The 13,071-nt window shown below is 45.9% G+C and overlaps 1 protein-coding gene across 10 annotated transcripts in view; it reads right to left on the bottom strand.

Annotated features, from left to right (window-relative positions):
* Positions 1 to 13,071, bottom strand: part of ANKRD6 (ankyrin repeat domain 6) — a 136,748-nt gene that overhangs the window by 29,046 nt on the left and 94,631 nt on the right. For all 10 annotated transcript variants that reach the window (XM_053287377.1, XM_053287385.1, XM_053287384.1 and 7 more), the window contains one exon: positions 6,323 to 6,421. In XM_053287377.1, coding sequence (XP_053143352.1) covers positions 6,323 to 6,420 — 98 coding nt within the window. In that variant the 5' untranslated portion in view covers position 6,421. Of the gene's footprint in view, positions 1 to 6,322; positions 6,422 to 13,071 lie in introns of those variants that run through there.

The following is a 13,071-nucleotide window of genomic DNA, read 5'->3' as shown; positions in this document are numbered from 1 at the left end:
CCACTAAAACAAAACAATATCAGTTAAAAGCCTGGGTGAACAGATGGGTCTTTAAAGACTTTTAAAAAGTTGTCAGAGATGGGGAGGCTCTTATTTCACTAGGGAGAGCATTCCAAAGCCTTGGGGCAGCAACGGAGAAGGCCCATCCCTGAGTAGCCACCAGACAAGCCAGTGGCAAATGCAGATGGACCTCTCCTGATGATCTCAATGGGCGGTGGGGTTCATAACAAAGAAGTCATTCTCTTAAATACCCAGGGCCCAAGCTGTTTAGGGCTTTATAGGTTATGACCAACACCTTGTATTTTGCCCAGAAACATATCGGCAGCCAGTGTAACTCCTTCAATACGGGAGTAATATGGTCTCTCCTAGATGACCCAGAGATGAGCCTGGCTGCCGCATTCTGGACCAACTGTAGTTTCCGGACTACATACAAGGGCAGCCCCACATAGAGCACATTGCAGTAATCCAGTCTGGAGGTTACCAGCAGATGTACCACTGTTTTGAGGTCGTCTATCCCAAGAAACGGACGCAGCTGGTGTATCAGCCGAAGTGGATAGAAGGCACTTCTGGCAACCGCCTCAACCTGGGACACCAAGGAGAGACTTGGAACAAGAAGCACCCTAGACTGCGTACCTGTTCCTTCTGAGGAAGTGTGACCCCATCCAGAACAGGCAGATCAAACTCGTCTCTCAAGTTCTGACCCCGCACAATGAGTACCTCCGTCTTATCTTGATTCAGTCTCAGTTTGTTATCCCTCATCCAGCCCATTACTGCCTCCAGGCAGGCATTTAAGGAGGTTATGCCCTCTCCCGATAATGCTGACATGGAGAAGTAGATTTGGGTGTCATCAGCATACTGATAGCACCCTGCACCAAATCTCCTGATTATCTCTCCTAGCAGTTTCATGTAGATGTTAAACAACATCAGAGACAATACGGAGCCCTGAGGGACACCATACAAAAGCTCAGATTTTGAAGAACAACAGTCTCCAAGGGACACCATCTGGAACCTGCCCGAGAGGTAGGACTGGAACCACTGCAAAGCAGTGCCTCCCACCCCCAACCCCCTCAGATGCTCCAGAAGGATACTATGGTCAATAGTATCGAAAGCCGCTGAGAGGTCCAAAAGGACCAAGAGAGTCACACTTCCTCTGTCAATTCCCAATTGGAGATCATCCATCAGGCTGACCAAGGAAGTCTCCACCCCATAGCCAGCCCGGAAGCCAGTTTGAAATGGGTCTAGATAATCTGTTTCATCCAAGTCTGTCTGGAGCTGGGAGGCCACCACCCTCTCAATTACCTTGCCCAGCCACGGAAGGTTGGAGACAGGCCTGTAGTTACTCAGCTCTGAGGGATCCAAGGTAGGATCTTTAGAAGCGGTCTAATAATTGCCTCCTTAAGACTAGGAGGCATCCTACCTTCCCTCAGAGACCCATTTATGATCTCTACCAGGCCTTCTACAATAACCCCGCTGCCAGAAAGTATAAGCCATGTCGGGCAAGGGTCAAGAGGACAGGTGGTGGACTGCACCATTCCAATCAGCTTGTCCACATCCTCAGGAGTCACAAACTGGAACTGATCCAACCTAACCACATAAGAGGAGTCGCTGGATACCTCCACATCAGATACTGAAGTAAGTGTGGAGACAAAATCCAAGTCGGCCTGAATGCGAGAGATTTCCCCCACAAAGAATTCATTAAACACATCACAGTGGGTAATAGATGGTTCCAAATTCTGATTCAAGGGAGGAGGGGCACATACTAGCCCTCTCACAACCCTGAACAACTCCGCCAGACGTGAACTTGCGGATCCAATACGGGCAGAAAAGAATCGCTTCTTTGCCACACGTATCGCCTGAGCAGAGGTCTTCAAGTGAGCTCTGTGTTGCAATCTGTCAGATTCAAGATGCGTCTTTCTCCATCTGCACTCCAGTCATCTACCTCGCCGCTTCAGCCCCCGTAATTCTTCCGTATACCAAGGGGCCAATTTTGAAGCGGATCGGAGAGGACACTTAGGAGCGATCATGTCTACCGCCCCGGTGAGTTTGCTGTTCCAATTCTCCACCAGGACATCAACAGGATCACCGGCAGAGCCAACACTGAATCCCTCCAAGGCTTCTTGAAATCCTATGGGATCCAATAACCTTCTTGGGCGGACCATCCTAATAGGTCCCTCTCCCCTGCAAAGGTGGGGTGTGACTGAGTCCAACCTTAACCAGATGGTGGTCCATCCATGACAATGGGGAAATCACAGGAGTCCCCACCCATGGAACACCACCCTGATCAGAGTGAAAGACCAAATCAAGCATGTGACCTGCAATGTGCGTCGGTCCCGAGACCACCTGACATAGGCCCATAGTCGTCATGGCCGCTATGAACTCCTGAGCCGCCCTGGACAAATTGGTCCCGAAATGAATACTGAAGTCCCCCAGCACCACAAGCCTGGGCAACTCCAATACCAAGTCCGAGACCAAGTCCGTCAGCTCAGTTAGGGACTCTGTTGATCAGCAGGGCGATCGGTACACCAACAGAAGTCCCAGTCTGTCCCTGGTCCCCAAACTTAGGTACACACATTCAATATGGTCTGACACTCCAACAGGGATCCTGGTAAGGGAGATATTATTCTTACAGACCACAGCCACTCCACCTCCCTGCCCTCGATCCCTCGCCCGCTCCTCAACAGAGTACCCTGGAGGGAGAAGCTGGAACCACACTGGGCCCCCAGCCTCCCCCAACCAGGTCTCTATAATACATACCAGGTCAACACCTTCATCCAGAATCAAATCATGGATGGTTTCTGATTTGTTCTGGACCGACCTGGCATTACAGAGGTGCAAGGTGAGGTTCCATGGGTGGTTGGCACTGCTCCCCAAGGTCAAAGAGCTGGCAGGACAGCCGGAAGGGGAAACAGCTAGTGAATTTCTATGTTCCCTTCCCCTGTAACAGCCTGCTGACTTGTCAACGTTACTTCTTCTGTTCCCCACCACCACCAGAATGGCTGCCCCACAGTCAGTGGATATGCCCCATCTCCCCATCTCCAGGTAAGCCCAGACACATTCTAAAAGACCCTCACCCAGGACTAATTAAAACAGAAGCCCCTTTATTAAATGTCTCCCACCTACAAATACCTGGGCCAAGAGACCTGGCCCTCGCTGTCCCCCGAAGTGGCTCCCCCAAAGGGGACCCCCTTTGGTGTCACCCCACCGGTGGCGGGTCTGCCGCCACAGGCAGCGTTCCTATATAAGGCCAGAGAGAGCCCCTCTGGTCAGCTGACAAGCAGGAACTGCTGACTCACTCCTGGCCCCAATCCTGCAAAGCAGCCACTGCCAAAGGCCACAGTTCAGGCAGGGGACTGGCAGGTGGACTCGCCTTCTCCCTCTCCTGCAGGCAGATGTTCAATAATGCAGCAGCAGCAACAGCAACAGCCAGCCCACACCAGTCTCTTACTCTGGGGGGCTGTCTAGGAAGCAGGTGGTCTCTCCCAAGGCTGCAGGGCTTCTAACTATCCAAGAGGTCACAAGACTGTTTTCCTACCACACACTCATTGTGTGTAGGGATTGATTCAAATATATATATATATATTTACGGAGATATACATGTAAAAAGAAGTACCAAAAATCCACAGGAACCTTATCTGAAGGAAGACAGCCATTTTTGGTTACTACATTTCACCTAAATCATGAACAAAGTCTTGGGGAAAAAGCTATAGGAAAAGAGAATGTAATTACTTTACTAAACCAAAATGCCTGTGATGTATAACTTACATATGAAGGGATATATCCTGACTCACACAGGTAGAATGAAAGAAAGCATACACAAGGGAACTTCCTCCCCTTCAACAGGGTGTAATGAAGAGAGCAAAGAAACCTTCTTGCACAAGCTTCTTCTCATTTCTGCGAGCCAGGATACAACCAATGGTGCCTTTAAAGATAACATGTGTCTCTTCCCCCAGCTACTAAACATTTGCTCTGCGTTCAACAAAAGTGTTATATCATGTTGCATAGCTTTTATGACCATCAATAATTTAAGATTATCTTTCAGTGCTTTTTTTAAAAAGTCAATGCTGATTACAACATTAACTGGAATGTGGTTTTAAATTGTTTTAAGGTTTTCATTTTAATGTTTTGTGTTGCTGAAAACCACCCAGAGACGGGAGTTTTGGGGCGGTCTATAAATTTGAACAATAAATAAACACAGGCAATAAAATATACTAGGCCCATGAACAGCAAAGAACAATCTACAAAGAGAGTTTAAACTGAAACCCATTTCTGGGTCACAAAGCCCAGAACTTCTGGTTTCTTTCAGAAATGTCTCTGACATTCCAGACTTCTGAATTGTGTGAATGATGAAAATAGTGGGTGGCAGTTGAGTTGCCAGTTCCTAGCAGAGCTGAACCAAAAAGAAAAAGAAAAAGATTGTGCCATCAAGTTGGTGTCGACTCCTGGCAACCACAGAGCCATGTGGTTTTCTTGGTAGAGTAAAGGAGTGGTTCACCATTGCCTCCTTCCACGCTGTATGAGATGATGCCTTTCAGCACCTTCCTATACGGAATTGACACCCTCTTCCCTAGGCAAGTTGCTTCCCCATTGCGTCATTAGGTGGCTTGAACCAAAAGGAACAGCAGTGGGGAAAAACAAGTAAGAGTTGGGAGCGCATTTTTGTTTCCCCAAATTGTTAATCCATACCTAATGCTTGCACATGGAAACATTCAGCACAGTTCTAACTCTGAGTCTTTAAAGGAAGGACAGGTTACATATTCTAAAAATATTTAATGTGTTTCTTACACTGGATAAATAAGCTTTTAACTAATTTAGAGGCACCATTCTTTATCTCAGCTGATGGATTTTTTAAAATGGTCTGGAAAATGTTTCTTGTAAGAATGGAAAATAAGCCCAAAGACACTCATCTAGAAAAATATTTTGTAGAATGCTGACTTGTAAAGCTTTAGAGTTAGTATGTAAAACAGACATCTGTTCTAAATAGAAGCAGTTTCTAAACACAACTTGTTGAATGTTCTTTGGACTGCTAATGTGGAAAGGGGCTTTTCTTGGTATAAGAATTAGGGGTGTGAAATTCGGATTTTCGGTGTTTCAATTCGGATCCGAACCAAAACACCCCTGTTCTGTTCTGTTCTGTATCCGAATATTGCCCATCCGAATCACCCCTGATTCGATTCGGATCCAAATTAATCCAAATCCGAATAGATTCGGATTAAAAAAATGGGTCCCGGAGCCAGAAGAGTGGGGTGGGGTGGTAGTGCCTAATGGGTGGAGGCTACCACCCAAATTGCAGAGGGATTGGCCAAAGGGCTGATTTTTGGTGAATTTTTGAAGTTTTAGTGTATTTTGGGGCAGATTGGGGGTATAACGTGGGATCTGGGCCAAAAGAGTGGGGTGGGGTGGTAGTGCCTAATGGGTGGAGGCTACCACCCCAATTGCAGAGTGATTGGGCAGAGGGCTGATTTTTGGTGAATTTCTGAAGTTTATGCGTTTTTAAGGTTTTCCCCTTTAGGTATAATGAAGGGTTTATCGCTTCACGTCAGGGGGAAAGGGGTGGCCTAGAGTGGTGTGGGGTTGGTGGTAGTGCCGGGTAGGGGCAAGGAAGCTGCCTGAATTTTTTCAAAGGATTTGGGCAGAGCGCTGATTTTTGGTGAATTGTTGAAGTTTACGCGTCTTTAAGGTTTTTCCTCATAATAAGTTATAATGGAGCTTTCATCAGCCCCATAAGTGCACTTAGGGGGTGCTGGGGTGGCCCAGAGCGAGTGGTGGTGTAGTACACATAGGGTGCCAACCACCCCCATGGGTTTCTAACCCATGGGGTACAGGGTTCTGTTGTTTCTGAGGTATTCTGAGTGTGGATTCTATGATAGCAAATTAGAGTGGATTCATCGTGTCTCATTGAAAATCATTTGCTATCATAGAATCCACACTCAGAATACCTCAGAAACGTGGTGGTAGCCTCCACCCATTAGGCACTACCACCCCACCCCACTATTTTGCCCCTGGGACCCGAAATTTGAGCAGACGTCACATCAGACCTTTTTGCATTGAAGTCAATGGGATGCAAAAAGGCGGGAAATTCAAATAGACGTCATTGCTCAAAATGGAGGGGGGGGGAAGAAGGCCACTAAATTGAGCTCCGAAACATCTGAATATTTCGGATCCGAAACAGGGGTGATTCGTTTCGGATCCGAAATTATTCGGATTTCTTAGAGGGTGATTTGGTTCGGCTCCAAATCACCCGAAATTCGCTGTTTCGGGTACAGATCGTTCTGTACCCGAAACGTTTCGCACATCCCTAATAAGAATGATTCCCTCTACTCACATCATCCTGAAGATCCACATCACAGCCTGCTTTGAGAAGAACCTGGACAACCCGAAGGTGACCCTTGTAAGCCGCAAGATGGAGAGGTGTCCGCCCATGCTGTAAAGCAGAAGGTAGCAATTGCTAAAGGTACACAGCAGATTAACAAGCTTATTCCATAAACATGAGGTATTTAATACATGTTAAGCAGAAGTAATAAGAATACAGATAGTCAAACTACCTTCCAGTTTAAGACTGCAGTGAAGGCTATCTCATTTTGGCTGAAGCTCCACAAAGCCGCAGAATTGGAAACTAAAGCTCATGCCTTAACAGACGCGCCAATGATCAGTAATGATGTTGTGTAATGTCACCAGCTGTCCTTGCTTACAACTTGCCCTCCACGCATCCACACATACTTGGTCTTTGAGGCCCAACTGAAAACGGAGAGGATGGAGTGCCTGGCACCAGCAAAGATGCCCTGCATGTGAGTGCATCAAAGTGGGCTACTCCATTGAAGTCAATGGGACCTTCTCATTGCAATAGTCAAGTGCAGTTTTCCTGTCAGCATTCTGACAGTGGTGAGTGGGAAGCAAGGACAGTATCAACGGAGGTAATTCTGAAGAAGAATGAGGGAGTTCACAACTGTTGAAGGTGTTTGAAATTAAAACACCACCAAAATTATAGGATTTGGAGAAGAACCTAACACTCTTGTAAAGAAATAAGGCTGGTAGTGGTTCACTCTGGTGCCTTCAAGAGCTATAAAGGTAAAGTTGTGCCCTCGAGTCAGTGTCGGTGTCAACTCCTGGTCACCACAGAGCCAAGTGGCTTTCCTTGGTAGAATACAGGAGGGGTTTACCACTGCCTCCTCCCGTGCAGTGTGAGATGATGCGATACATAATAAGTAATTAAGGTAAGTCAGTCCTGTTCTGTCATGGTGCCTGTGGTTCAAATCACCAACATAACCCTTACTTGACCAGGACACTACCAGTGCAAGGACTGGTTGGAATTGGGGGCATGGTGGGGGAGAAGCAGGGCTTACTTGGGATCCTATGCTGAGTTGGGGACTGGTCTTTCCTCTGGCAGTGATCTCATGTTACACCACCAAAAGAAGTGACAAAGCAAAAACACACTCGCCACCCGCTCCCCTTCTTTCCCTACAGTCATGTCAAGAGTGCAGTATTCCAACTAACTCGGGAATCAATCATGGCTCCTCAATCATGGACTCTGTGGTATAGTGGCCAGTGGTTAGAGTGTTGGACTAAGACCAGGGAGACCTGAGTTCAAATCCCCATTCAGCCATGAAACTCATTGGCTGACTAGGTCAGTCACTTCTCTTTCAGCCTAACTTACTTCACAGGGTTGTTGTGAGGAGAAACATAACCTCTGGGCTCCTCGGAAGAAGAGTTGGATATAAATGTTTGCAGGAGGAGAGCTGGTCTTGTAGTAGCAAGCATGAATTGTCCCCTTTGCTAAGCAGGGTCCACCCTGGTTGCATTTGAATGAGAGACCATATGTGAACACTGTAAGATATGCGGCCACCAGGGGCAGATCTATGGGAGGGGGCCCATGTTCGCCCCTCTCCATGCTGGCCCCTTGGACTGAGGAAGGTCTTGTAACCTTGGAGAAGCTGCTGCCAGTCTGTGAAGACAATAGTGGGCTAGATAGACCAATGGTCTGACTCAGTATATGGCAGCTTCCTAAGTTCCTATGTGAGGTAATGAAAAAAACAGGGAAGGATGGAGATGTGGGGCCTGGATTCTTTGAACCCATCCTCTCAATTCTAGTTACAACTCCAGGGGAAGCTCTTTTACTTTTATGAAACTCAGTAGTATGATGGGTCAATGTATCTCTAGGCAACATTAAGACACACACCTCAGATTGATAAATGATTTTGGGGACATGAAATGTTTTGGGGACATGAAAGGTTATAAATATGCATTCTAACAAGCTCAGGCCCGTGGCTTCTGACTGCCTGTAATTCTTAATTGTAACAAGATCAGGATGACTCATTTCTTTGCAAGTTATAGATTTATTGTAGGAAACTAGCTGAAGGGCTAACTCGGGCAAAGTTAACTGGGTCGTGTGTGGACTGCCCCCTACTACTGTGTTCAACTGGTGCAATCAATTTTTCCTCAGCATAAACTGACATCTCTCCTAAGGTTAACCCACACGGTAGAGGTGGCTTCTTGATAGCAGCCTGCCCTTGACAAGTCAAAGCATCACCATGGGGCTCTGTGGATTATTCATGAAGACAACAGTATCAACCAACACATTTAGCCACAGTCTTCTGATATTGCTGCTGTGGATCTATTTCTTTATCTGGCCTTTCTGCTGATTTCAGGCAGCCTCCCACTGCAGGCTGTTCTACTATCTACAATCTGTGGATATGCTGGTAGCAGTACAGTTCTGTCTTAAGGGATATGGGATGGAAGAGAGTGGCCGTGACATGTGGTAGAACTGCACAGGTTTCTACTACGGATAACTTCCAGTGCAGATGTGTAATTTGAACATTTGAAGTTGCCTTATACAGAATCAAGCCACTCGTCCATCTAGTCCAGTATTGTTTATGCTGACTGGCAGTGAATCTCCAGGTTTCAGAGAGAGGTCTTTCCAAACCCTATCCTGGAGATGCCAGGGATTAAACTCGGGGGGGGGGGGGCTTTCACATGCAAAACATTGAGCTATGGCCCCATCTCAATTGGCATGTATGCACAGATTCCTTAAACTTCTAAACTTTGGCTAATTAGCCCTTTTTTCGTACCAATTCCCAAATGTGGGAAACTGATGTCTGGGAATAAATCATGAGTCATGAGTCAACAACTGAGTGCACACTTAATGACATCCCCCCCACACACACACACACCAAGCTGCACTGAAACAGCCTAGTCAGTGTCTGATCCCTGCTTGTTCACTGAATATAACAAGTTATTCTAGTAAGAACTAATCTGCCTACTTTCCTTTCACTGTCTCTACAACTAGGCTAAATTTGGTGCAAATCGAAGGCCACAAGTTAGATCTCCTTCACCTCAAATGTTCACATGTCCACCGTCTTGGATCGGGGCGGATGACATCATTACAAACAACACCACTGAGATGTGCCTGTGTGTCACTAACTACAACTGCCCACATCGGTTAGACAGTCCTCAAGTTAGTGCACTTGCACCTCAAATGTTCACATGTCTGCCATGTTGGATTAGGGTGGATGACATCAACGCAAACTATGGCATTGAGGTTTACTCATGTGCCCCTACAGCTGTAGCAAATCTGGTTCAAATGGATTAGGCAGTTCATGTTAGCCCAACTGCACCTGAAAAGTTTACGTGTCCACCATCTTGAAGCTGGGTGGATGACATAATCACAAACTACACCACTGAGGTGTTCCTGTGTGTCACTCACAGCAACTGTACCTCATTTGGTTCAAATCAGTTAGAAAGTCCACTTGCTTCTCAAACATTCATGTGTCTGGAATTGGGGTGGATGACATCATCACAAACTATGCCATTTGGCCATCCCTGTGTGTCTCTACAGCTGTAGCAAATTGGTTAGGCAGTTTACAAGTTAGCCCATTTGTGCCTCAAAAGTTTACGTGTCCACTATCTGGAATCGGGGTGGATGACATCATTACAAACTACGCCATTTAGGTGTCCCTATGTGTCCCTACAGCGGCAGCAATTTTGATTCAAATCGGTTAAATGATTCACAAATTAGCCCACTTGCGCCTCAAAAGTCCACCATCTTGAATCGGGGAGGATAACATCATCACAAACTATGCCATTGAAGTGTTCCTGTGCATTACTCACTACAACTGTACCTAATTTGGTTCAAATCAGTTTGACAGTCCACAAGAAGGGTTTGGATAACTTCATGGAGGCAAGGTTTTTCAACGGCTACTAGTCGGAGGGCTATAGGCCACCTCCAGCCTCAAAGGCAGGATGCCTCTGAATACCAGTTGGAGGGGAGTAACAGCATGAGAGAGGGCATGCCCTCAACTCTTGTCTGTGGCTTCCAGTGGCATCTGGTGGGCCACTGTGCGAAACAGGATGCTGGACTAGATGGGCCTTGGGCTTGATCCAGCAGGGCTGTTCTTATGTTCTTAAGTTAGCCCACTTCCGCCTCAGATGTTCATGCATCTGCCATCTTGAATGGGGGGGGTGACATCATCACAAACTATGCCGTTGAGGTGTCCCTATGTCAACCTCCCTACAACTGTACCCAATTTGGTTCATATTGGTCCAGGCATGCAAAGTTGATGGGGGACACACACACACACAGAATGCTGGGTGATCTCATAAGCCTACTGGAAAGTAGGCTAAAAAGTGAATGTATTTCCCTCAAATAGCATAGTATTGTGTTGCTGGAAGCTGAGGTCAAACAGGGTCATGCACATTCCACCTCTGTCATCACTTAATGAGGTGGTCTTAAGCAAACCACTATCTCACTCAGCTCTTCATCAGCAATGAGGAGGGGGGAGGAATGGCACAGAACCAGCAATCTCAAATCAAGAGGCTGAAGTTGTAAGAAAAGAGGAAGCAGATAAAACAGTGTGCCGTTGTCTGCCTGTAGGGCGTGGAAAGAGATTTATCTGCTATCGTTAGGAAAGGGAACGGGGATGTCTTGTCTAGTAGAACAGCTTGTGGGGGAAAGGAAAAGATCTATGACAGGTGGTTGGGGGAGCATGGCAGGCAGATTTTTTTTAAAAAAAGTTTCTGTATCATGGGAATAATTTGAGTCACTGGAACTCAAGAAGTTACAAAACAGAAGTTACAAAAACAAACAAGTTCAAGTCATTATATGCTCACAATGCAAGAATCTTTGCTTTTGCTTGCGTCATGTTGTGTCACATATCTAATGCAGCCAAGAGACCAAAATTCCTAAGTCCAAGTGTGATGTTTTTACATCTTGGCAGTAGCGGCTGGTGAGGGCACTGGGACAGGGGCAGCGAGAGGCACCTTTAAGAGTAAATGAATTGGTGCTTACCTCCGCTCTCGCCACACCTGGTGAGCAGCGGAGGCAACCCCCCACCGCAGGGGGTGCTGGGCAGCATGCTGCTTCTCCGAGCAGCATTCAGGTGTGGCGAGAGCGGAGGTAAGCACCTATTCTTTTACTCTTAAAGGTGCCTCTTGCCGCCCCTACAGTCACTACAGCATCTTGGCTAGGAAAAAAGAAACCCAAACAACTTGTTTTCAAAAATTAAGTGTGTTTTCAAAACACACACACACACTGAATGAGGGGCACCACTGTGGGCAGAAATCTTTCATTCTATCTCCTGTTGGCTTACATGTGCTGAGTGCGTGCATGCATCAACAAGAATTTCAACACGTAAGAATTATAGATACCTTACCACCATTATTTCTGTAAACTCGCCCTTAGAGCCATTGCACACATACAAAAAACCTTCATGCAGTCAAGAGCCACACACATCAGAAATGCTGCTCTGATCTCAAGACCCTTTCTATACTGTCCATACTGTTGCATCTGCAACAGAACACCAACATGTATCTGGTACAGCTGAATTGGATCTGTGAATTTTAACCAGAGTGAGATTCTAACTGTAGATAATTTTATAATGCTTTTCCTTGAAACTGGTAGAAATAATTGCCTAACCATATATGTGAATGCAATACTATTTGAGCTTCTTTCAGTCTTGACAACTGGAACTTTATCTGCAGGGATATGCAAGTATGCAAATTGGTTAGGTAAATCCACTTCCAAAAGCAGATATTCCTTGCTTGTGAATCACAACCTGTGTGAGAAATTGGGACCACTTGTGCACACGACAGAAGTTTAAGATCCCAGTCATTAATTCATACAGCCGGGTCACAATACACAAGTTCAAGCCATGTAAGAACTTGGATGAACTGAAAAACAAAGTACCAATAGTGCTTGTATGAATTGGCTCTGGGGACTGGTTTCCATATTACACTTAACACAGATAAATGCCTTCATGTGATGACTTGCCCAAATTGTTGCATAAACTATGGCAGGGGTCCCAACCTTTGGACCGCAGATGATGTTGGCTACAACTCCCATCCTCAGACGCACTGGGGATGAGGAGAGTTGTAATCCAACAACATCTGCAGTCCCAAGGTTGGGAATCCTTGCGCTGTAGCATCTGTGAATACGACTTATTTTATCATGGCATTGAGTGTTTCCACACCAGCAACAGCTTCCAAGAATGTGCAGCACTGGCATAGAAATGACTATGTGATCAAGCAACTGCATACGCTTGCCAGCGCTGAAATAGAAGAAAGATTTACCAGTATTGCATGTTATGGCAGGAAAGGGAAGCTCTCCCCTCAATGGGAATGATCCATGAAATAAGCCTTTCTACAGGCTATGGTCACTGCATGGAACAGTCACCATGTGGAGACATGTTCAAGCGGACTTCACATGGTGATGAAAACGTGAAACCTGGCTCTAATTCGGGAGGAGTTCCAACAACAAACAATAGGTTTCAGAAAGAGTTTAGGTATATGCCCGCACCTGTAGACAAATGTTTATAAAATATTTACAGGAATATAGATACCTCTAAACATTAACACTAGACATGCTTAAATTCCTTCAAGTGAACTAGATTTATTGGGATCCAGTTAAGAAACAGAAAAACAGAAACTCTTCTCAATGCTGGCAACTATGCTAACCGAGATGACTATATTTTATTAGCCTGTGAAAGACCACATGTTCTGATTTATTGCTGCTTCAGTAAACAAACATTCCAAAATGTTTTCTTCCTACCTTCCTTTTCTATATATAGAGTACTGATTGTATCA

This window comes from Hemicordylus capensis, chromosome 1, assembly GCF_027244095.1.
Source record: "Hemicordylus capensis ecotype Gifberg chromosome 1, rHemCap1.1.pri, whole genome shotgun sequence".
In the NCBI taxonomy this organism is placed as follows: Eukaryota; Metazoa; Chordata; class Lepidosauria; order Squamata; family Cordylidae; genus Hemicordylus; species Hemicordylus capensis.
Note: the sequence above shows the minus strand (reverse complement) of the source record. Positions and strands in the feature narration are given on the sequence as shown.